We start from the raw sequence: 26271 nt of genomic DNA, 5'->3' as shown, positions 1-26271 counted from the left end.
TCGTTTCTAATAAGCACATAAATGGCTCCTCTGGGTTAGGTTAGGGACGAGAACGTTGTCATTCGGGATGATGGTTGACTAGGAGCGTGCTATGCGGTGGAGTTCATTTTTGAGAGTGTAGAGCGGAACGTTACGTGTACCTCTGCGTTGGCGTCTGATTGGGTGCTACACTTCTTCAAATCACGTAACAATGGCTAGAGGTATCTGGATGGCGGTACGTCTACTCGCCCGTATCCGAAAAAAAAGTAAGTTTTTTTTTTATTAACGCTGCACACGTTATGAAGGAAAAGTATTGAACAATAAATTGTAAATAGAATTACGAAGCTTAGAAGAACAATATTACACCTGTTACACCCGTAACTAAATACCTGCAGATAGGAGTTCTTACCTCCTTTAATGTCATTTTTCGTATTAGTATGACAAATACTCGTTAATATACTGGATCTTGTAACAGACGGGTGCCCTAATACGTTGCATGGTACACTGCATCAAACGAGACGACGACCCAACACACAAGTTGGTCCGTAACGTTGGACGTATTTCCTCCGCTTAGTTTCGTGCTAATAGGTATGCGCGTGGGAAGCTTGACAAAGCACATCACGAGCGGAGATATAATGGAAGACAAGACGAAAAACTGAGACAAGCCAGGAGGAAATAGGACGACACAATCCCTCTGGATTCTCAATCGCATTTTGGTTCTGCACCAGCCGAGTAAACTGTTTCGAAAATGATCGATAAAATCCACTCGCTCCATTCCCGAAATCTGAAAGCGGATATCTTCCTCCACAACGAAATTCCTCTTCTGCAGAGTATGTGCTTCAGAGGGAAGGAAAGAGAAACGCCAACAAACAAACAAAAAGCAACAATGTGCATTCTGGCCATGAATGATGCTCGTCGCAGCGCCGTCGCGGAAACGACTCATTCGTACGCTGGAGTTGAAGAAGAATCACCCGTACTGAGAGCTCTGACGACGATGACGAAGACGGGCTGCCTCCTGAATCTACCGCCGCTAACCGGATTACTTTGCAGCGCTGCCACGTAATACACACACACGAACAAAGAAAAGTGGATAAAGAGACATCGATTTCCCACAGTCCAATCTCATTCTCCTGCGGCTCTAGGGACCGGTGTATACAGAAATGACGTAGCAAAGTATAGCTATCCTCTAACTTTCACGGGGAGGGGGTATAGCGATAGATACGACGAACTGTCTGTAGGAAGTATAGGCTTAACTCGAAACGTCAACTGAGAGAGTCCGTGTGTTCGTTGAGTTCTCCACACTATACACTCGCAGAGTAATATTGAGGCGCTGTATATACGCAAAAAAAAAAAAGAAAAAAAAAAGAAAAAACGAGAGGAACGTAAAAAAAAGAAGAATAAAGAGCTTGTCTTTGGGAGTTCATCAAATAAACTTTCTAAACCGCGCAGCACTTCTCTTCCTTTTATCAGCGCAATTATCGATTGCGTGAAAAATGTTCAATCTTTCTTCGGAGTGAGGTTCCCTTTCCACAGAAGCGGACCGCTCGAAGACGGATTAGGAATGATTACGGTGGGGGATTTTTCTTTCTTTTTCTTTTTATTTTTTTCCGGTTCGTCAACACCTTCTTTTTACTTGGTGAACGGCGTGGAAATAGTAGTTTATTCCAGTAGTGATATTTCTTCATTGTGTACGTGAACGCGCAGTAAAATGGTGAGAGTTTATATGCGGAGCTGGTGATTATATTGTTATATGTGATGTTATAGAATGTATGGCGTCCGCCTATTATGGTTTCAACTATAGGTTTTACTATTTAGGATGTACATGCATTGCATCTGTACGTTGTTCTGTCCATGTGGATCGAAGCATTTGTTCTCCAGTGACAATAGGGAATCTGAACTATACGTTAAGGTCTCCTGCGCACACAAAATATTCGTCGCATTTGTACCACTAACATTTCACGTAATGTGCAATCTCTTATTATTAACAACCATAGTACGTAGAAGAGCAACGTGCAAGTATCCGGCTATATAGAGATTCACTACAGAAAGAATACGGTTGAGAGCATCTAAATTTTAATGTCTCACTAAAATTTAGACGCTCTCAACCGTATTCTGTCTGTAATAACGACCGAAAGGACTATGGTTCACGAATACAAGAACAGCTCAGTACTGCACTCGTAACCCCATGCGTTGCTTTTAAAGTTAACTGGCGCAGTCTACCACGAAGGCATTTAACGGATCGCTATTTCACAGATAGGTGACGTAATGGAGTCTGTGCTAACGCACCACATTAGTGAAAGCATTTGTCCGAATGAGCGATGTGCCACCAGTGAGTACTTTTTGGAGAGGCAAAAAGTAGGGAAGCTGACAGGTTTATGGACGAAGAACGCATTTTCCTGAGTTTGGGGAGGAGAAGTATAAGACGATACGCAGAACTCAAACCAGCAAGTTATTTAAGGGACACGGTTCAAGGTGCAAGAAGGTCTGCAAGAGAAAAGCGAGGCTTTATATAGAGATTACTAATACGCTTAGGGATATAATAGGGATTAATAATGCTAATAGCGATAACCCCTCGGTATATTAGTAATTTCTCAATAGAGATTCTTCTTTCCCTTGTAAGCCTTGTTGCACCTTGAATCGTGTTCATTGAATCAAGTACTGGTTTGAGTTCTGCGTGTCGTACTGTATTTCTGCTCCCCAAGGTCAGGGAAATGCATTGTGAGTCCTTTTTCCTCATCTCCTTTTGTTCCTTTTTCTTCTTTCTTCATCTTTTCCCCTCAATTCAATAGCAAGCCGACCTTGTGTCTGACTGACTTTTCCTCTTTTTCTCTCCGAATAGACGTATATTCCCCCTTTACAGGTTTCACATTTATTTGCCCCCCTTTTCCTCCAGAATATCTATCGTTTTAAAGGAATTCCCTTTGATCAAGTGTAAAACGGTGACGAACATCAAAGCGAATATCCCAAGTTCAATACAAAGTATATAATCTGAAATGTGCAAAAAAAAAAAAAGCTTTAAAAATCACTTCTTCTTGCTTATGTACTGCTGGGGACACGGTTAGCTAAAATCTCCTGTCAGTACTTCGCCGTCCCACTCTGTTGCGCTTGATAGTGTTGTGCCAATATTGTATTTGAAGGTGCACTATGTGCTGCACGTGTTTATTACTCGAAAGAAATAGTCCTGCAACACCTGGAGATTTGAGATGAGATAAAACACGGAGCGCCGACTTTAGACAGCCGCGCCCACTACCAGTACGTTAAAAGCCGACCAAAAATTAGGCACCACAGAAAGGATTCTAAATTCCTTGAAATGGATACCCGCTAGAGATCTAGAGATCAAGGTAACGACCAAACGCCTTATGTGTACGTGGCACTGCTCGCTCATCATACTATGCTGGCAGGGAACACGTATCAACGGTGATCGCGAAGATGATCTGAAAAATGATGCAGAAAAATACTAGCCTCTTATAGATTCCACAGAAACGGAAGCATGTGAGAATGACGTTTCCCTCGTTCTTGTTTGTCATTCAGCAATGTTTTATAACTCTACGAACTGACGGTGCGTTGGTGTAGCTGTTTCCCGCACTGTCTGCGAGGCCTTTTATTTCCGGCATAAAATCGAGTATCACCCTATTTCAGAGATTTAAGAAGAGAAAAACATGTTACTCGTCACTTTTGCCCTTCAGTGCTGGTACGTGCTAAGTACGAAAGGGCTGCCGAAATTCCTGTTCCCCGTTATCCCGCACACATTGAAGTGTTGGCGGCGGCGCGCAAAGTGGGCATATTTTGACAACAGGAAAGTCATGCCTAACTTACAGCGTGGCATTTCTTAATATTTAGCGAATGGGTACAATTGCAAAGTTGTCATCGACAACAACACTTAGTGCATGTTATCGAATAGCATAACACTTTTGCGCTCCGACAAACTGTAGCAGTCGTTAAGCACTGGTGTAGCGTTATAGCTAGGGTTTTCGGTTTTAATCGAAAAACACCGAATACAGAGGGACATTCTAGGAACGATGTCAGAGATAAATTGCTGCACATGCCCAACAAGTTGCTGATGCAGATCAGCAAACCATACAGAAATACGATGGCTGTGAAACATGCGTTTTTACTCTATGTTTTTTTCTTTCATATCCAATCCAATCCGTTTGCTTTTTCGTTAGCCGTAAAACGCCACCGCACTGAACAACGCCATGTTGAATGAGCGCCGTGCGGAAATTACGTCGTGATTTCTATTCGCAGGTAACTGTCGCGTATACCATGTACACGCCAGGAAAAACATCGAAAAACACGAAAAATTTTGTGAAAATAAATCAATAAACGTCGAAAAAGTTACCCCGAATCCGCCGAAAAATAAAAACGGAAAACGCGGAGCCCTAATTATAGCATAGCTAACGATAGAGAGTCAGTATATCGTTGATAACGTGGCCTTCGCCGTGCCGTATCTGCTGCACCGAGTGAACAATAAGACTATAAGTTAGCGAAATTGTCCAAATGCCGGGGATCGACATCTTTAATGGGTATATACACCGGCAAACGACAATACAACAACGAAAATGTTTGGCGTTTCGAAACCCATTCCACTTTCATCATCAGAATAGCGTACAACAAACTGCAAGCTGGAGGGTGAGGAAACAATTAGAACCCTGGCACAAAGAGGCTATCAATAGGCATTAGAGCCCCCTACAGGAATGCTACGCACCCTTGATACATAAAAAGGGACCTGCAGCTTGTGGTACGTTATTCTGATGATGAAACTCGAACGAGTTTCGAAACGTCAAACTTTGTCGTTGTTGTAGTGTTGTTTGCCGGTGTATATAGTCAGCCCTCCTCCGTAGCCCAACCTAGACAGACCTTAGACAAACCTTGCGTTTAACATCACGGCACACTATTGCCGCTATGAGTCACGCACGCCTCTCATTGATTCCGGAAGGCATGACAACTTCACGGTGACGTCATCAGCGCTCTACTAACACTGCCTAGTAACAGCCAGTTTTATTAGATGGAAGATATCCATGATAACGGTTCTGAAAACATGATAAGCCAACCGCGTTATTCCTTCGAACTGACAGACGTCATATTTCTGACCTTTCGACATCTTCCTTCGTCGTACCGTTTTCGTAGACTGCTTCCGTTATACCGAAACTCCGTAATAACGTAACCACTCAGCACCACCTGTTCAACCCCAAGGCGCACAAGCACACCCCATATTTCAGGAGCGAATTATCACAGACTTATTAAGCCGCGATCATATCCCGTTCTCCTATTATTCACGTCCCCAGAGTATACTACACTTACTTTGGGATAGCGCAGCAACTGGCGGCCATTCCGTACGCTAGGAACTCTTCGAATCTCACCCTTCCATCTCCCTCTTCCCTCCGTCTTTCCGAGACCGATATTAAACGTTTCATTAGGCTCCCTACTTTTGGTGTATCCCGCATTGAATTTATCCCTCTCGTCCACTGCGGCCACCTACAGCGTGAAATGGGCAGTTAAGCCTAATCACCAACCGAGCGATCTCGATAAATTTCAAGCAACGAAACTGCACGATAAGCGACGGCCATAAAACCGCCGTTTGAATTCGCGAAACCGAAACTACTAAATTCGAGGCGGTTTCATATACTTCTGCACGAAACGAAAGAAAAGGGTCTGGCAACAGCGGGCGAGCTGTACATTAAGTTCCCTACATTTAGACATCTAATTAGAATCTACACTTGAAACTGCGTGGCAGCGAGGTCTTAAGAAGGTACTGTCGAAGGGGTGAGCCCTTTGCGAAGAAGGGCATTTGCCAGGTGGGGGCAGTCAATCTCCCCGGCTGAAATGGCGGAGCGTTTCACGAGCAATTTTTCGTCCTTGTTCCCAGCTTGACGTCGGCCCGCCGTTCGATGAGGCGGAAATAATTAGGTTATGGTAGCGCTGCGTCGCCAAACAAAGGGCACGGCATTAGCGCACTTTCGTTGACCTCGTCCAATTACGGGGAATGTCAGAAGAGATGGGGGGAAGGCGGGCGAAAAATGGGAGCACGGTTTCAGCCTCCTCCACGTACAACAATGCGAATTGTGAAAGAGAGGCGGAAGTTATTCAATTAAAATTAGTTGTTACTTTAACGTCGCGTAAGGAAATTCCAGTGGGATGCGTTCAGGAATATGGTTTCCTTTTCATTATACTCTAAGTATTTTTAATTAGATATTTTATGTTACATTATAATTTGTTGTTGCTAGTTATAGGGTGTTTATTACACTCTAAGAACAGAGCTTCACCGCAGAGCACGCTGTGCGCCAACCATTGCCACGAATGATAGGGTCATCGCTTTTGATTTGAGGAGAGATGGGGGGGGGGGGGCATACGCCTTCTTGTGGTAATTTGGATATATGGTAATTGCCACAAAAAGGCGTACGCCTCCCCCTCTCCTCAAATCAAAAGCGATAACCCTATCGTTCGCGACAACGATTGGCGCACTACGTGCTATGCGGTGAAGTTCTGTGTTTAGTGTGTACTAAACGAATTGAGTGACACACGCAGTGGTGGGCGTCCTCGCGAGGGCAGATGAGGGTGAGGGCGCCCTCACCCTCATATCACCCTCACCTCGCGCACATTGAGGTGAGACGAGGTGAGGAAAAATTTCCAAAAGGGAAATTGAGGTAAGGTGAGGAAAAATTCCCAAAAGAGAGACTGGGGTGAGGTGAGGTGGGGCGAGGAAAATGTTTCGAAAGGGAGTTGAGGTGAGGTGAGAAAAAATTTTCGAAAAGGAGGTTGAAGAGATGTGGAATGGCTATTTGCAATTGCGCAATCGCTTAAAAGGGCACGTAAGGCCAGCTAATGCTTTTGTACTGTGAGAACACACCCTCTTCACTAAAATGAGTCCGCTGTAGTTAGTTTCAGGCTTTCAGTTGAGTCAGAAACATGATAGATGTGTCAGATCAGATACATGCACAAGTGAATGTAGCCTACGTGTGCTTTATGTATTTAGATTTCAACAAAGCCAAGCTAGTCATTCTGTAAGCAGATGTGTTTCACATATTTGGAACGGCAGTACATAACAACCAATGACCTTACCAGAGACTCATGTAAGAAATGGAGGCAACAAAGCGCGCCTTTAGCGCAATAAGCGCACATACTGGCATATATTCCATATTGCCACAAGATGAACCATTGAGCTTCTAGTAACCAGTTAGCAATAATGAAGTTAGGTGAAAAGGCACAAGGGGTTTGTGTGTTTATAAAGTAATTCTACTAGTAAGTCAAGACATCAGTCACTAGTAATTTGTACAGCTCGCCTACCTGAGGCTTCAAAACAAGGGTCTTGAAGACAAGGTCCCCGAATTCCAGCTACAAATGGATACGTCTGCTATTTAAATAATATTGACCGATAATATGAAGTCATAACCAGGGAAGGATAACGGACGTATTTTCGTTACCGTTTCCATATTGGTTACTGCTATATTTTCGTTTCCGTTATCCGTTTTTGATACCAGCTTTTAATTTCGTTTTCGTTACGTTTCCGTTACTATTTCCGGTATTGGAACGGCTGTTGCAGAGCTGCGGGAGGACAGCCCGTCCGGCTCTATCAGCACCCTGTTTTGCGCAACTGCTGCTTCGGTGTCAGGCGTACGTAGTACACGAGTAATTTTACGTCGTTGGGATGCGCAAATGTTGCAAGATTTTTTAAAGGAGTGTATGGACATGTCCAGTCAGTGTTTTGTCTTCAGTCACTCTGAGCCCAGCAACCTAAAATGGGCGTAACCTTCATCCAATGTCCCATTCATATAGGCAGACGCTCTTAGCAGTAAACAATACTGCATTAGCCACGGTGAAACGAAGAAAGTAACAAATAAAATAATATGCTGTCATCTTCGTGCTATGGTGGAGTAGAGTGCGTGGAGTCTATGTTGTGTAAGTCTAATGTCTTGATGTCATGTAGGTAGGTAATGTCACGCGTAGTTATAAGCGAGTGATGCACCCTCAATATCCAACGTTGCGCTTTGTTTCCATGCTGTCGTGTAGTATTTAGAGCATTACAGGGAATCATCAAAATACAAAAATAAAATGAAAAGTCACTGAAATGTCATCGCACAACAGGTAGTAGCCATTACCCGAAATCAATACCGGTCGATAATTTTCGTTTCGGTTTCTGTTTCCGGTAATGGAGGACAGTGGTATGCGTTTCTGTTTCCGTTACCATTACCGTTACCCTTCCCTGGTCATAACAGACGAAACTGCCGCATGTACACGCAAATTAGAGGTATAGCTGCACACCATCCCGAACTGGAACTACGCGGCTCCATGACCATTCTTGCGTGAGAGATGCTCGATAAAAGCAATTTCTGTTTTGCCAGCATAAAAAAGAGAAACAGCTCAAAATTGCTCGGTTTGTGCAACTTCTCTACCCAACTACACTACTGTTTACTGTTTCTACATGTAGTGAATACTCAATGAAAGAAGGATGAACCAAGCAAGGTAATGAATATTAATAGTGGGTTTACTTGTAACTTTTTGTCAGAAATCAACCAACGAAGCAGTAAAAAGCCAACCACGACACATACACCTACCCACTCCTAATACTTTTCTTTATTCCGTGCTAGCGCCGCGAAGCAACTGTGGCTATGTGCGGCGCCACTCCTAATAGAAGAAAGCAATTGTGTAGTGAAAACGGTTTACAGGAACAGGTTAAGGTGAGACGAGGCAAAAATTATGACAAGTTGGTTGAGGTGAAAGGTGAATATATTTTAGAAAGAAGGTTGAGGTGAGGTGCGGTGAGATGAGGAAAAAGTGTTCTGGAAAATGCTGAGGTGAGGTGAATTGGGGTATATTTTACATAAAAATTGAGGTGAGGTGAAGTGAGGAAAATACATTAAAAAGGAGGTTGTGGTGAGGTGAGGAAAAAATTCACAAAAAATTGAGGTGAGGTGGGGTGAGGAAAAACATCTTTGGCGAAAATTAAAGTGAGGGCAAAGATCGTGAGGGCATTTGCCCTCCTTTGGACACACGGGAGGTAGTCCGCAGTACAACGTCAGGGCCGAGATGATTCCCGCCGATTGTTGTTGATATATACTCCGACGATTGGTCTCATGAATAACTAAGTCGCGTGAAAGTAAGGTCACGATACCAGGAGGCATCTTGCGATTACCGAAATTTCGTAACTGGTTCGCAGACCAAGTAACAGCCCAGTAGTTCTCGCAGTTGGCAATCCTTACCAGTCTAAATCAGTGACGAACCATTAGTGAGTTTTTCTTCTCTTCTGCTTTTCTCCCTTTTTTAATCTTTTTCATTTCTCCTTTTTTGCTCAGTGAAGTAGCAAGTCGACCTCGCGTACGTATGCGTAAGTGTGTATTCTGCGACATTCCCCAGAATGATCTCGTGGAAGGTGCAAAAACCGTTGGAGTTTTCTGCAGCCACGTGAGCGCGAGCGCTCAACGTCATGGCAGCTCAGTCACAAGCACGGCCTACTGGATTATAACGACCATGTCATAGGCACCTCTTCCCAATGTCGCATTTGGAAGCTAGCTGTGGCGCTACTGATCGGCCCGGTTATTGCGTCCTCAACTTCTACAATACTTTGTGCTTCACCTTACCTTAGTCTTTTTGTACAAGCGGTGGATGACCCACGGAAGACGTTTCATTCTAAAGTTGATGAACATCATCATTCTACGCGTTTTCGGAGCTGTTGCTGTCGTCTGCTACGGCAGTCGTACGCCCGCTTCTGCGCGATCAAAATTCAAATTTCCATTGTCCAATCATGAGGTAGATCTCGCGGGCCGATGAGTAGCGCCATAGCGGATCGTGCAAACGGGCTCCTCATAGGTGCTGCCGATTATGACATGGTTGTTATAATCTAGTAGGTCGTGGCAACGAGATATCCCGTAGCAGACGACATCACCTATACCCTGTCGTCTGCTATGTCGTCTGCTATGTGCGCAATACGTCATTCCCGATATTCTGGCAACGTGTGAATGTTGAACTTCAGACGTAGTTGAACTTCCTCCCCGTGAGCAGTTTTTTGCCTTTTCTTCCTCCAGAATATTCGTGTGAACGCACGAATAGAATGATATCCATGCAAGCTTACCTTTAATGAATTGCAGAAAGGTAGCGGTCTAAGCAGCGGAGACGAGTCCCTTCTTTGGGCGGCCACAGAGCCAGTGTGAGATCGAGGCGTGCGACAACCATGTTGACCTGAGAAACAAATACAAATCTCATTACGTTTTCTATTTAGAAACGAATTGCATACTTAAAAAAGACCTACTTTGTTAATCTAGTTACATGCTGCGTGCTGTTTCCATTAATCAACGTGCTTTCTTGCTACACCCGCTTATGCCGTTTTTGCAGTGACATTACCTGTCCATGAGGGTTTCATGTCATATGCAACGGACAAGAATGTAATACCATTATTCATCCATCATGTGATCACCGCACCATTTCGTATCTCATACTAACCTAGTCTGCCCTGGGGTGGCGAGCAATTAAGTGACAAACTTTCTCATTGATCGTCAATTCATGTGTTAAAAATCTTGTTGCTGCTACGCTGGTTTCGAAAATTCGTAGCTACAATATCGGCAACTCAGAAAGTATACGTGTTACTGGGCACGATCAATGTCCTGTCGGTTCCTCGACCATATGCCATCAGTTTCCATAGCCGCGTTCAACTCTCGAACAGTATCGTGATAGTGAAACAGCAACAACTCATATGACGGGATTAAGGTACTATATTAAGGATACACGGTGGGCTATAGATACTCAGAGGAGGTTCCAAAACACCAAACCAGAAGGTCACGGAACCAAGGCTTCGCGTTCAGATGTGTTGACGAGATCACATGATACTGCGAAAACGTCGCTTCACGAATGTATTATCCACAGGAACAAATAGATGCCTCGTCCCGCTTGGCTGACCTTTCCCCATTTTTTTTCTTTGTTCTAATAAATATATCCCCCGCTCTCTTATAATTATTTTTTCTTTACTTTTTTAAGCATACATGACATGACATTTTAGTTGAACATAATAAGTAGAATGCAAGCAAGCTGATGTACTATAGGGGACACTGCTGTCTAAAATCAGCACTCCGTGCATCTCAAATCTTCAGGTGTTGCAAGACTATTTCTTTCGAGTAATAAACACGTACAGCACATGGACCACCTTCAAATACAATATTGGCACAACACTTTCAAGCGCAACAGAGGTAATATGGGACGGCGAAGTACCGACAGCAGATTTTAGTTAACCGTGTCCCCAACACTACATACGAATAATGTAAGATTGCCCTTCGTGTGCTGTCTTCTGTCTTTCTTTTCCCGCAAGCTCAAGGACATTTTAATTAGTTTTTTTTTTTTCATTTTATTCACAACTAGCCGATGTATTTTTCAACGTGGACATCCAAAGCCTATACAGGGCTACTTTCGAACTTCTAAACGGCTTTGGGTACCGCATCTATATGCCCGGTGTCATAATGAAAACGCTTTTCCGCAGAAGCCGACGTCCAGGACGCTGCACATGCGATCAAAATAGCAGTATCACGGCTCGAGAGAGGAACAGCAGCTGTCACACAGCCTTTGGACAAAAGAGTAGAAACACGTTTATCTCGCAGTGCAAACCATTCGGAACAAATGTCGTCGTCAGAAACAGTGAAGCAATAAAGGATTGTCTCGTCGAAGACACAGCCCCCCTGTCTACAGCAGCGCCCATGACAGTCTCGAAGCACATCGCGCACAGACACACGCTGAAAGACTCAATAGCAAGGATGAGCAAACACTTCAATGAACCGTCTCCAAACAATACTCTTTATGAGACGCTATAAGAGGACGTACGTGTAGCAAGTAAGAAGACGGAGGGCCGGAGGAGTTCCTGATCAAAACGTCTCGGTACCGTAGTAATGCATTTTTAGACAGGACAAATTACGGAGGGTGCGTTGCTATCGTTCAATTGGTTTTTCTTGGGCTAAGCATGATGTGATCGGAGATTCGCTGAGTGGGCAACTTTCATCTCTGCCGACTGGTAGATGGGAGTTCTGGGCTCTACTAGGACGCTCTAATGTAAATGTGCAGTTTCCTATGAAGTTGGCTTATAGGATGGACGGTTGTCGGCGGTTTTGATCCTAACGTCGTCTGAGGGATTAAGGCTTGCGAGATTTCAGTTATCTCATTCAGCTAAGCACCGCGTCTAAATGTTGCTTAAGAAATCAGGCAGTTGCTCCAAGAAACTCAGAGCTCGACCTTTAACCAGCACTTTCGCAGTAAGATTCGCGGTATCCAGTCGTTAAGTCCCAACAAACAAACAGGTCATCATTATATGAGATGTTGGACAGCAGGAGTCGCAGCACCCTACACCATGATGTATGTGTTTACAAGTTCCAAACGTCGCCACACCAGCTCGGCCTTCTTGGACCTCTTCAACAGTGCGTAGGTGGGCAACGTTTGAGTGGGTGGCATCAGAAGGTCACGTGGAACGTGATATCCTACGTCACGGTGAAGGACTCACCACTGAAAGCCGAGTGTTATGTATGGGTGGTTATGTGAATGAGATGGGAATTAAATGGACGGAACACATTCGCGTGTAGATGACAGGCGAGGTATAGCTTGAAGACATGCGCCACCGAGTTGAGATAAAGGCGCACTGAACACATGCAAGACACTATTGCTTCCGACAGCTATAACTTGGTTCAGACGACAGGTCCTCTAGCGGTAACTGTCCTCTGAGACACTATAGAGTGAAATGTTCTCCGGAGTATACGCAGTAAAAAGAAATGAAGTCCAGAGGATCACAATAAATCACAATATCACTACGTCTAAAGTACCTGGAACAAGCGGATGGTTCTCAAGAACTTAACAGATAATTGAAGACCCTGACGGTCTCGCGTACATGCTAGGAGAAAGACCATTAGTTGCGAGCTAAACGACAATGGTGTGTAACTCGTGATGACGTCATCCCGATACGGCGAGCGAACGTGTGACCAAGAGCAACGTTCAGCCGGAACTGATGATGTAATGATTCCAGGTGCCTGGGCGTCCTAGAAGGTATTCTAAAGGTTGTGTCACCAGAAAACGTGTCGTTGAATATAAAAAGCTACGCCACCTAGAATCACGCGGTCAACCGCACTTGTTCTTACTGGGCTTTTGCCACCTTCTGATGTGGATGTCATCTAGCGTAAGTTTTATTACCTACGTTAATTATTACGAACTGAGCTCTAAAAGTTGCAAAGTAAATATCGCTTTTTTTCCCCCACCAATGTGAAGCGCGTGTAAAATTTACTAAAATTCGTGATGAATGACAGGGACATTGAAGAGTTATTCCATCGGAAGAAATAGCCGAACTTGATGCTTCTGGGAGCCTCACGAGAATAGCGCTCGACGACATTTTGTGCGCCTTCGTGCGGTCCGACGAAAGGATGTTGCTAAACGCAGCCCACACAGGGATAGTATAAAAAGTGCAGTCTTAAAAAAAAAGAGCGTATTGTAACTCCTTTTTGAGAGTAAACCCTTGCCACATATATCACTCCATTTAGAGTGTGCAATTACACTGAAAGAGGAGTCTCATCAGGACTTAACGAGTCATTTGGGGCTAAAGCGTAATATTTACCTTTTTTTTCGACTATTTCTGTTGCGATACTCTGCATAATTTTTGTTGGGTCTGCGGTTACCCGTGGAGGACTTCATATTTCTTTAAAAAAAAGTGAGGTTCACTTGGCAATTTTCACAGTTCAATTGAAAATAAATTTCCTTCAGTTAAAAAGTGTCCAAAGCCTTCCTAAATGGCGCCAAAAGTTCTCAGAAGGTAATTGCCGAAAGTCCCACAATCCTCCGGCGACGAGTACGTCGCCAGTTCGAATTTTTTCACACTTTAGGTGAAACACCCTGTATAGAAGGTGGCTACCTATCTTGAGCAGCAGTGACGTCGTTTCCCTGACGTTCAACCAATCACCTACGGCCCTCTTGCTCTTCGTTCGCTAACGTCGCGAGTGCTGCTTTACACCGTGAAACAACCAGAGCAAGATGATCATGAATGCTCCTGGTGGTCGGCCCGCGGATTATTTTTTTCTGAGGGCTTTTTAAAATGCAGCCTGATGGCACACACGACGCATCGTGCGCGTCGCATCGAGATCACTCAGCACACGACACATCGTGTTTAACGTCGTTGTAAATTGTACCATCGCACAACAACAATTCAACAGCAACTTTATTCTGAGATGACGATTGGGGAATTTCATCCCCCAAAGTTGCTGGAGTCCGAGGCTGTGTTCGAGCCCTTGATTTCGGATCTGTAGGCAGGCACGTCAGCAACGGATCCACCGAAATCAGGATGGTCGCAAGTGATTTGTAAAGTGCCCTGATATGGATTTGTACTACAGAGACAGCATCACGAACATTTATTGAGTTTGGTAGCAAATCCCGAATCGAGCTGAATTGTCTGATTTAGATTATGGTGATGACGACGGCGGCGATGATGGTGATAGAGGTGGTGGCGGAGGTGATAGGCGCGTACAAATGTAACGCGTTTTATGTTTCTTCTTGGTGGCGTAATTCGAGAAAAGATTGAAAAGTTCCGGTCAGTCGTAGTGGATGAGCAATCACAGGTAAAGGAGTACACTACAAATTGCAAACATTACGAAAAGACAAATAGCAAATGCATCCATTACCATAATTTACTCGACTGCATAACGATACCGAATTACATGAAACAACAAATACCTCCTCTGCCTATGTACGGATCAGATGCGCACATTCGTAAGTACTGCACATGTCTACAATTCTATATGTTTGTGACTACAACTTTATGCTATTTCTCGAAGTCTTTGCACGTAAAGTTGAAATGCATAAATGTTACGAAGAACCGTATACGATACAGCGGGCTTGATATGAACCATGCAAGGGGTTCGCGAAATGTTCTAAGCCGTTTGCCTGAGCGCATCCGTTGCTATTGTCAGCATTGTGACATATTTTTCTTTCTCTACCAAACCTTACCTTACCTTACCTTGCTATTCTGCGAGACAACAACAAAAAATATTTGAAAACAGCCCGAGGTACCCACCTTAGGGGAATTGTGAGTTATTTACAGTGGAAAGAAAGTAAAAATGTATCCGTGTCCTCTGATAAATGGAAGCAGCACATAAAGCTCATGTCATTTATTTATTTGTTTGTTTATCGCATTTTGCCGCCTGCACTGCGAAGAGCGCTCACCTTGTGCGTTGTCTGCTATATAGAAAATGGTGAAACGCTGCAAGCTTTTCGAGCTCCTCTTTTCGTGTTCCAAGACTGTTTTCCTTTCTTTCCATTTTTTCAGATAATACTTACTTACTTATTTACTGCTCTTTTCGGAATAGCAAGTCGGCCTACGCCTGACTAACCTTTCCTCCCTTTCTTTCTTTCTTTCTTTTTTTTTTTTCAATAAACATATCCCCCCTCTTTTCGTGCAGCGTAGTGATTCCTGCTGCAGCTTTCCTAGTCGTATTTTTAGACGCCGATTCAGTAACATATAAATTGTACAACTCCACAGAGACCAAGTGAGAAAGTAGTTTGAATCTGTGGCTAACCGCCAGTGCGTTTTTTTTCTTTCTTGTTTTCTTTCGTCTGTGTGTGTGTGTGTTTCTATCTTCTTATCCTTCTCTTCCTTTACTCATTTTTTAATGAACTGGCAATCTTTCACCTTTCTCTCGTATAGTCATATATTCCCACAGAGAAACAAAAAAGAGAAAGACACATCTAACGACAACGCTTCTTCTAAACTGGTGCTTTCGCAAGACTCAATTTCAAACTACATTATTCAATATATACAACACAGCGCCCTCTACAGCCGAGTGCTGTAAACGAGATGCTCCGCTTCATACGTACGTAATACCATCAGCCCTGCAAAGGCAGACTGATGCAAACCTGATTTGCGAACGAGACCTTCAGCGGTACATAGACAAAAAGCAAATTCTTCTTTTCTTTCCTTTCGATGCCCTGACAATATCAAGAAGTCCAAAAGGCATCATGCCCAGGGAAACAATAAATATGAGCATAAACGGAACTCATTTTCTGCTGCGTAAAAAAAAGAAAAAAAGAGGCCGAAACGTTATTCTGGACAGAATGGACATTTGCTGAAGCTATTTGCCCCAACACTTTCCGAATGTAGTGTTGAGCAATGGTTCCAGCCACAGCGCATGGTTAAGGAAAAACATACGTCGAAAACAAATCGTCCGACTTCAATTTCTCCTGTCTGCCTCAGGTTGGTTCAAAATTGATTTCGACGTTTGTGGTCCGGTACCTGCGAGTATAAAGTCGGGCGTTTCGCCACAAACCGCGTGGAAGCAAAAGAAAGTGTATTGAATGGAATTTTCCATTCTGAACGGTGTCGGTAATATATGGTGCGTCGTCATCTTATGTGAAGCAGCTTGATTAAAACAGAACTTTGAAAAAAAAATCGTCTAAATGGGTTGTACATTCCTTCCAATTTATGCCGGTCAAATGTAAAAGTGCAATTGTATGCATCCGGATATTTGTCTGCGTCAATGTGAACCTACGTACATTCCAAAAATTCAGGTGGTGGCGGCTTCACCGCGTGACACTCTCCTAGCCTACAATCATCCCTTACTTATGCGGTTACGTTAATTGTCACAAAAAGGCGTACGCTCCGCGTTCACTAGAGATCAGGAGATGATAATGACATAATCCTTTGCAATGGTTGTCCTTCTCCGTTTTAACAGGGATATTATCGTCTCTTTATATGTGTGTGTGTGGGGGGGGGGGGGGGGGAGTACGAATATAGTGCCTTAAGGACTACACAACACTCTTTAATCATTCGTAGACGGGAGACGAAGCGCAGGATACGATAATAAGGGTTAACGATACCGGAGACGAAGGAACAGATATGATACTTCAATTACTTCTCTTACCTAAAGCTAACACATTTCGTAAGAAAAATAATCAAATATGTCGCCCTTTCTGCGTAAGGCTCTTTTGGAGTTACGCTCCTTCTTGGAATTCTTTCCCAATTTCGTTTGCAATAGTTCGGGTATCCTAACATGCGTTTTTCAAGCCACTCGCATGGATTGTCCTAAACGTTTCCTCGCATAACACGGTATCGTTGCAGGCAAAGCACGCTTTACAGAACACACTGCGAAGAAAAATGCTGGTGTTTCTTTTTACAAAGCAAAGAGACCGCGGAAAAGCAACGCGAGTGTTGTCGGACGGAGTACAATGAAGGTATAATTACGCGTTCGAAGATATCTATCCAAATAGCCCCTGGGGAGGCGGTACATGAGAGAAGGTTTGCAGACAGAAAAAAAATCAATAAAATTACAATAAACAAACAAACACAACGCTGTAGTAGTAGTAGCAACCAAAAGACTGAACTACGTTTCTCCTTCAGTACGTAGTCCAACCCTACCGTTCAGAATACCTAGGCGCACGCTCCACACGATAGTAGATACAATGTGCAGGGCAGCAAAATGGGAAAGGTCCACAGAAACAAATAATAGCACAGAAACATTTATTCATTCAATAACTTTCCATCACCATGAACGGAGGGACTCGAAACAAAAAACGAAGAGAGCTTCGCTTGTGAACGGTCGGGTCCCCTACGACATTGAAGAGTAATGTTCTATATACTGTCGGGCAAGCGAGGCTGTTCCGGGCATAGTTGCAATATTAAAGGCCAGGTTGTTAGGCTTGGCAGGTTTCTGGGGTAAGTCAACTCGAGAACGAACAGTGTGCTGATGCGAGCTTGAAATTGGCTGTCGAGGCAACATGATGAGGGAATCGATGTAACTTGATCAGTGAGGAGGGGAATCATAAAATGTATGAAAAAAGCGATAAGTGGGATATTTTCATACTCATAGTTACACTGTAAGAAAAAATATCCGTAATTTTACTGCACAAGTGAGTGCTAACTCTGTTGCCGGCATAAGTACCATAACCTATATGCTGCACAAGATCCGTTTGGTGTGCACATTGGACAGTTCCTGACTGGGCTTTCGCAGTTTAATATCCCTGTAATGTGAGTGGCTCTGTTTTCGTTTATATAAAGCTGTGCAGCGTGCAGTCCAAACGAATTTTTTGCAATAACTTGGTTACGACACATATGCCGGCAACGGAGTTAGCAGTCACTTGGGGGTAAAATTAAGTTTTTATTTTATTTTTTATGTTATTTTTTACAGTTTAGAAATATAGCATGTAGGGAAATAGCGTAGGATCTAACTATTTGATTTTATTATTTGACTTCAGTCGGGTCTTGCATTGTTTCGATATTTTACTCCCGGATTTTTCAAGTTTTTCGGAAGCTATATATGTGTTACATATAGTATAGTACTGCGCATGAATCTCAAGGTGTTCACGGATCCTCACACCATAAGGTGTCTCAACCATTGCACCAGGGCCTCACGCAAACCCTAGAGACCTTAATTGGCGCAGCTGGTGGCGCCCTCGTCAGTGAATCAATGCCACCATTCCCTGTATAAATCCTCGGCTGTCAGAAGTAAACGCTAAAACTAGACTGAGATAAAGAGCCTTTTCCTGATTAGAGGATCATAGGACTTTATAGGATTACGTGTCTTCGTTAAGCACACGCTACACGGGAACTTCATCAGGAATCCTCTGCTTTCTTCAAGCCATGGATACTGTCGCTGGAAGCGACTGTTAGGATTTCCACATGTGTTCCATGTGCGTGCTTACGTGCACATTTCACAGAAGGCTTAATTGCGCGCTTGTAGAGGAGCTTAAAACAGAAGTTCTTCCCTCTCAATCGTGTGTCCGTTTGTTTTGTGTGAGATTTCCCTGCCCTTGGAAGTGGCCACATATATGTGTAGGTGGAAGCTCACTTTGGTTAGGTTACTGTGCTAGGGTGGGTCCAAAATAAGCTAGAATTGTACTCAATTGGTACGACATGGTTAGAGATAAAATTGATAACGTTATGGGAAACTATTAAATGATGAGTAAAACACAAACAGCCTTTCAGAAGTAAGTGTCAGATGTTGGCGGCAAGCTGAGAGGCCTGTACAGAGTCCCATATGCAAAGCCATGCATCTTACGTAAGTACATGTTACGTGTTCATAGGGTATTGATTGTACATCTTGATCGGTACGCTGCAGTGTTACTCTGCACAGTATGTTATCTAATAATATTGTAGTAATCGCACATGCGCAAGTTCTTTGATTATACTGAAACGTGAGGAAACGGAAAAACCAGTGTTCACCTGTAAAAGTAACATCGCAATGACTGGGAGGTGACCCTGGTTCTAATCCTGGTACGGATTGTGGAACGAAGTAGTATATGCAGTCGGAGAATGGCAGTGTGTAATGGGAGAAGCAACGCTAATCCCACTGCTTGTGCTTTTTCATGAACTCTCAATGACTGTATTTTGATGATGAACAACAAAAGACTACCATTCCTCAACTGACAGTGCAATCAGCGTGTTTTTCCTTGTGGCCTCCTCCGACTCTACAAGGCAAATTTCGGCGCAAAGGGTGCACGACTTTCTCCTCCTTCCCTTCCTCCTTTCCCGGGGGCATCATGCCACTACGTGGCAGGCAGATCGCACAGTGAAACACATACCGAAAGAGAGAGAGGGAGAGAGAGAGAGAGAGAGGAACCGCAGCCTTCTGGCGGTGACGCGTCGCCTCTCCCATTACACGCTCAGTTCCCCTGCCACGTCTCACGGAAGGGAAAAAGATAGGATCAGATCACCACCGCACCGCGTTCAAAGTTTTATTACTATATACGTCGTGCAAAGCGATCTCTCCGGAAGAATGAATGGCGAAACGCACAAATGCACCTCTCATCGCCATTCCGTCCGATTGGTCCACTGAAAGGATCCCCGAGCCATAAGTGAATGGAGGGGAAACGCTTAATTCTTTATGGCTCGAAGCCGAAAGATGACGGCCATTACGGCTATAGCGTGCCGCTTCGGGGGTCGCCCCGCGACGAGCGGTTCGGCCGGCGAGACCGGAGTGCGTGCGTGGTTTCAATTGGCGTGCGCTCTGTGCTGTTCGGAGGATAACGACCCACAACTGGCAGGTAAAGGAGCTGGAGCAGGAGGAGGTTGTTTCATGGTCAAGTAGCCGAGCTTCTGAGTGGTTCCACGTTAGTGGCATATGCCTTCGGCGAATCCTTCTTCCTCTTCATGCAGGATCCCTGTTCAGGACACACTTCATGCAGAAATAAGGTAACGGTATTTTACTGGGTATATAGAGCAGGAACGCCGATGTTGCAGTGACAAAAACCGAGTGACACCCAACTGTTTGAACAGGTGCAGGTCTGATTTCTCGGCAGTGCTTAACGGATTCCAGCTAAGATTTGGAAGACTACTTCTTTATCGGAAGAAGCACAGATCATGCCACAAAGCATGCGGTTGATTTCTTCAGCGTACAAGACAACAATCACTCTCCCTTGACACCGAAAGCTAGCCACCAGTGGAATCTCCCAGCTCCAGAGCATCACCTTCAAAAAGAAGAGTGAACTACGCCGCATATATCTGCATTTGAACATGCCGCCCCATTACTCCTAGGAAGCATGTTCCCGTGCCCACTTAGCGGTCTCAATAAAGATTTCATGCGATTTATGTCGCTATTCTGGTCCGGGTTGCAGTGCGTAAGCATTAAACTCCTGAACCATAAATTTGTCAGGCCCTCGATAAAGCGAGCAATGTAGTTCTTTTTGCCGTCTCCCTTTGGACAGAAGACCTGGCATGCACCGAGAAAGGATGCGAGGACAGCTTTCATCAAAGCTGGGAAAGAGATGGCAATGCGAAGCAGAAAAATGAAGCACACGTTGACGATGCAACAGTCTCTTTTTCTTTTTTTTTGCCAAGCCAAGCGACTGAACGGCCCTGCTTTGCGAATGTACCAGTTCACTTGCGAGTTTTCTACCATGCGGTCCTTACGCAAGCAATGGCCTTCCCTAGCCGTCACGCACGAGGGACGGCTAGTGTGGACTGTGGTGCCAGGGGCGGATCCAGACCCTCCGTGTGTGTGTGTGTGGGGGGGGGGTTTCTTTGTCAGAGCGCGTAGTTGGGGCGGGAAGAGAGAGCAATCCCATGTATAAACTGACGTTTTCGGGGGCGATCGCCGCCCCCTCCCCTTTCCCCGGATCTGCCACTGCATGGTGCACAAGTTCCAGTCTGAGAAGGCGCTTCCTTCGTCATCCCAGAGTTCATGTATGCGGTTGCCTTGTCAAACATGGTACTGATGCCTCGCTGGAAATTTGCGACTGTCTGTCGGGGTGGAATTTTTCTCCATAACTTTCCTGTCTTCGGAACGGCATATTTTATGCAGACCAATAGGAGGCCAACTTCACCGACATATGTTCTGTGCCCTTTGGAGTAAGTAAGTGTTTTTTGCACACACAAAAAAAAAGAGAGAGAGAAAAAAGAAAGAAAGTGAAAACAGGCTTGGAGCAGGGTGGCTGCCACTACGGGCGCTTGCAGCTCAATGTCATTTGAGTTGGGCTCTGTCCTAGAGACGCGGCGAAAGTGTTCAAAGCGTAACTGCATGAAGCTATCTTCTAGGAAGCGAATGTGCCTTAGGGGCTTTAACTTCCTGGTCCTCTGTAGGCCATCTCCCCATCGCTTTACAAAAGAGGAAAGGCCTCTGGTCGAGGGCTTGGAGGGATGTCCTCAGTCTTGCTCTTGTTGGCTCGTAGTCTGGGCACTGCATTACAACGTGAAGTGTGCCCTCTGGCACCTTGCACCTTCTGCAGAGGACAATGCCTAATCTGTGCTTCGTGGTCGCAGTGTATATACTAGCACCCAGGCGGATTCGGCGAATAGCTGTCTCGAGGCTTCGGCCGATGTCGTGTGTTTTTGAGTGGAGGTCTATGTGCGTCATGTAATCGGACTGCCGCTGGGTTGGTTTCCACGTCCTTTCTGATATTTAACTTGTGGATTTTCTGAGTAACCTCTTCGCATCTGACTTGAACCAGTGGATTCTAGACAACTTGCTATTGCTGAATGCAGCAGCGTTGCTATATGCAGCGTTGCAGCGCTGCTGCGGTTCTATAGTGACTTCACATGGGAGAGGAGGACTTCCTCTTCGTTTCCCTCTCCCAGATGCACTACCAAAGGTACCATTTCGGGGGGTTGAACACCCATATCCCCTTCCGCTCTGGCTACGCCTGTTGCTGAGTGCGCCCCTTTGCTGTCATGTCAGCTAATTCATTTCCTGGTCTTCCTCAGTGTGAAGGAACCCACTGCAGAGATACAGTGTGTCGTTCTCGTGCCGCAGAGGTGAAGGCTTCTGCAATATTACACACGAGCAGGTCGTCGCCGGGCCACATAGCCCTGGTTCATTGGACCTATCTGGCCTGTTTGTTACACCCAGGAAATGTTTCTTGCCGACCGGCAGACAGACAAATAGAGTTACGTGGACTTTGGTGCTGCTGCGATATGATCGCCCTTGCGGACCAGTCCTTCGTGCGTGCCAGATGCGAAGCCGCAGCGGTTCACTGGGCTTTTCCACTTTAGGGGTGTTTGTCGGTCTTATTCGCTCCCCACTCCTCATATCCGTCCAACAACGGTCCAGATTATGTTATGAAAGAAAACACCAGGTGCGTACTACAGTTATTTATATTTTTGAATCGCACGCCACGCGCCTGTCATTTGATCGAGCATTACTGTCGCCGATAGTCAATGTGGTAATGTCCGTAGCAGCGGTGAGGATAACTGCCTTGCGCGTCGAGACTCCGAGACGACCCGGATTTTAATCCCGTTACAGACTGTGCTATCTGGGTGCTTTTCGTGGGTTTTCCTCAGATGCTCTAACGAAGATGTTGGCAGAGTTCCCTGCGAAGACTGCCCAGGACGCACGATACCCCGCCCCTTAGCATCAGGCAGGCAGACAGCTCGGTCGTGGTGGTAGTATTGCAGGCAACTCGCCGTTGTCAGGAGTTCGATAATACAGACATCACCACCACTACCACCAGTGGATTGCTCCCAAGTAGGAACACTGGCTGGAGTCCAGGCTCTAGCTGCGACGAACTTCTAGAAGGAGGTTCTGGCTGCGCATGGAAAAGCTGCCACATCGATGGCACCCTTAACTGGAGCAACCTTCGACGGAATATGACCAGGAGGTTGACACGTCTACCGACCTCTAAGCACTTCGTGTATGCGGACAAAATGTGTAAACAACTGTAAATAATTCGGAACGAAAGCAAGGGACATAAGGCCAAGAGGAGATAGCAACAAAATCTTCGGCGCGTATCACTCCTATTATCTTGGCAGCCATGCAATCGTAGCAGCATTTACCTCCCCCAGCCCCATTTAGCGGAGTCGCCTTGTAAGCGTGGATCATTGCTCAGTAGGGGGCGAAGACAAAATGCAGTGGGCGGAAAGCCGATGATTTCACAGGTCCCGCTGGCCCCGTGAATAATGTTCCTCGCCACGCATCGGCTACATCCCTATGTCACGTAAGTGCAGGCCACGCAAAGACGGCATGACGCCCACCGCCCATCAAAGTGAGTGAACTAGAAGCAGCGCTGCTTCTCGGCCTTCTGAGATGAAACCTGGCTATCTGAGTTGCCGCTAGATGACAAATACAGCACACACTCGTTATAACGAAATCAACGGGATGGGGGGAATTCGATATCAGAAGGAATTCGATCAAAACGGGAGGGCGGAAAGAACTTGAGAACGCGGGAAATCACGGGAAGGCTTTCGTGATATGGCTCTGAAGCACCGCATTGATCATTAGTCGCAGCAGCGTGATCACGTAATTGACGAGGATTACCTTTATCGTGAAATCGGACAAAGGTGTGCTGCGCGCGGAGGCAAAGGGGAGATTATTTTTCGTTCTATTTCATTAATTATCACATTACTTACTTTATTTCAGCTCTGATTAAACGTGGCTGGCCATACTCTCTTCATGAGCGCCACAATACCCATTCTATTTTTCTATGCACAATACACTCTTAAAAATGAACTTCACCGCATAGCATGCTCCTAGCCAACCAACATCTCGAACGATATCGTTATCTGCCCTGATCTGTTGAAAACGAGGGGCGTACGCCTTTTCTGTGACAATTATGAACAGCATAAGTGTCACAAAAATGGCGTACGCCTCCCGTTTTCAACAAATCAGGGCAGATAACGGTATCATTCCAGATGATGGTTGGCCAGGAGCGTGCTATGCTGTGAAGTTCATTTTTAAGAGTGTAGGAACAATCCAGGATAGTTCGTATAGGTTCATGATGGCGAATAGCAGCAAGAAGACAAGGACATTTTTCTATGCACCGACCGTAACCTAACCTACCTAACTTGATCTGACCTGACCAAGAGGAAGGGCTGGACAGAAGCCGTGCAGAAGTGAACAGAGTTGTACCAGCTTAATGGTCTCCATTTGCCCCATGCAGTGTTGAACCGTGAGTGCTTTTTTACGGCCCTCTGCCCTGTGGCGGGCTGTCCATCGCGCAATGACCGACACGATGACGGTGCGCTGACTTTTGTGGTACCCAGGGTAGAAAGCACACTGTTGCATGCTATTGACACTATAGTCTAGAACGGCGGCGTGAACGATTGTGTTTTGGGTGCCTGTGCATACAAGCTTCCATAAGGCCTATTCAATTGAAGTCAAGTATCGACCAGGAACAGAACAAGTCGTATCAGACGCTTTATCAAGATTTCCGCATACCTACAAGATGCCAGACTTGGAGGAAAACGTCTACGTAAATTGTCTGCAACTCCTACCAATTTTAGAAGACAGGCTTCGAAGCATCAAAGAGGCAACGAAAGCTGATAAAGAGCTTCAGAAACTGCTACAGTATGCATCTTCGTGCTGGCCTCCAACGAAAGTCGAAGCACACCCTCTGGTTAAGAAATATTGGTGTTTAGGGAAGACATTCATGTCGAAGATGGCATCTTGCTAAGGGCAAACCGAGTCATCGTGCCAGGCTCGCTACGGAGTACATTGATACGTTTGCTTCATGCAGCGCACGCTGGAAAAGAGAAGATGAAGGCGAGAGCTCGAGAGATACTGTTCTGGCCAGGAATGAAGGCAGACATAGAAAATACATATGACTCCTGCGTGCAATGCCAGGAGTACGGGCCGAGACATACGAAGATGCCGACGCTTAGTCACGATGTTCCTGCATTGCCTTGGCAACGTGTCGGAATGTATCTTTCTACATACGATGGACAACAGTATGTCGTCATGGTTGATTACTACTCTTTCTATTTTGAAGTGCAGAAGCTGAAAAAAACAGCAGCAACCAGCATTGTGAACTTCTGCATGAGAACCTTGGCAACACATGGGCTGCCGATTACTTTGGTAACTGACAATGGACCTCCATTCAGCAGCAAAGAGTTTGATGACATTTTGAGACGGATGCAAGTGCGCCACATCACCTGAAGCCCGTATCATCCAAAGTCCAATGGAATGGGGGAACGAGCCGTACGCCAGGCAAAGCAACTGCTTCGGAAAACAAGCAGCGACGAAGAACTTTTGTATGCCCTGCTGGAATGGCGGAACACACCGAGGGATCCGGTTCTTAAGTCCCCGGCACAACGACTGATGAGTCGAACAGCAAGGACGCTCCTTCCCACTGATCCCACGATCCTCCAACCCCGTATTACCTCGCCAAACGCTGTCAAGCAACGGCTCCAACAAATCCGTCAGGAGCAGAAGCGATACTATACGACCGCTCATCAAAGCAACTCCCAGATTTGGAAGCCGGTACCCCTGTGACCGTGTACGAGACTACAAAACGAACCTGGTCACCAGCCGTTGTTATACGCAAAAGGACAACACCACGGTCCTACGTTGTAGAAGCCTCCGGTCAGTCCTACGTGCGAACACGGGAGCAGATAAGGGACGCGCCAACGCCAACCGGAATCACGACTCAAGAACGGACAATAACGTCAACAAACTCAGGCAAGCCACAAGACGAGCAACCTGAAGAAACATCGGCTTGCAGGAAATCTTCAAGAAAAGGAAAGCCGCCAAGGCGTTTTCCAGAACCAGAACAGTAGTTGAACATGTTTCATGTAACGTGTGTCGCATGGGTCTTGGTTTGATTTCCCCTTAACAGTATTGTGCAATGTATCTTGAGGATGGGGATGTAACATGGGTCATGATGACCGACGACGAAGACAAAGTGCATTCACGCTCCTGACTGTACACTGTGTGTCTTCAAATGCTGATTTGTTGGGCTGTGTTGTATACCCTGGGTTGTAGCGGGGCTCGAGACAGATCGGGCACAGAACCCCAGTGAATAAACTTATTGTAGGAAATATAACGTATAGGGGAGGAAGCTACCCTCTCGGCGTACTGAGGACAAAAGTGTGACGTGCTCAGATCTTTCCTACAGAACATGACAGTTCACACTGAACACCTTAATAACCTC

The 26271-nt window shown here is 45.4% G+C and overlaps 2 protein-coding genes across 5 annotated transcripts in view; one reads left to right on the top strand and one right to left on the bottom strand.

Annotated features, from left to right (window-relative positions):
* LOC135400741 (metabotropic glutamate receptor-like) overlaps window positions 1-26271 on the bottom strand; it is a 316632-nt gene that overhangs the window by 128422 nt on the left and 161939 nt on the right. For all 4 annotated transcript variants that reach the window (XR_010424637.1, XR_010424638.1, XM_064632622.1 and 1 more), the window contains exon 3: window positions 10046-10152. The gene's annotated coding sequence lies outside the window, so the exon portion shown is untranslated. The remainder of the gene's footprint in view (window positions 1-10045; window positions 10153-26271) is intronic.
* LOC135400543 (uncharacterized protein K02A2.6-like) lies at window positions 24568-25277 on the top strand. Its single transcript, XM_064632380.1, has 2 exons — window positions 24568-24689; window positions 24761-25277. Exons 1-2 carry the CDS (start codon window positions 24568-24570, stop codon window positions 25275-25277), a joined length of 639 nt encoding a protein of 212 aa, XP_064488450.1.

This window comes from Ornithodoros turicata, chromosome 7, assembly GCF_037126465.1.
Source record: "Ornithodoros turicata isolate Travis chromosome 7, ASM3712646v1, whole genome shotgun sequence".
In the NCBI taxonomy this organism is placed as follows: Eukaryota; Metazoa; Arthropoda; class Arachnida; order Ixodida; family Argasidae; genus Ornithodoros; species Ornithodoros turicata.
Note: the sequence above shows the minus strand (reverse complement) of the source record. Positions and strands in the feature narration are given on the sequence as shown.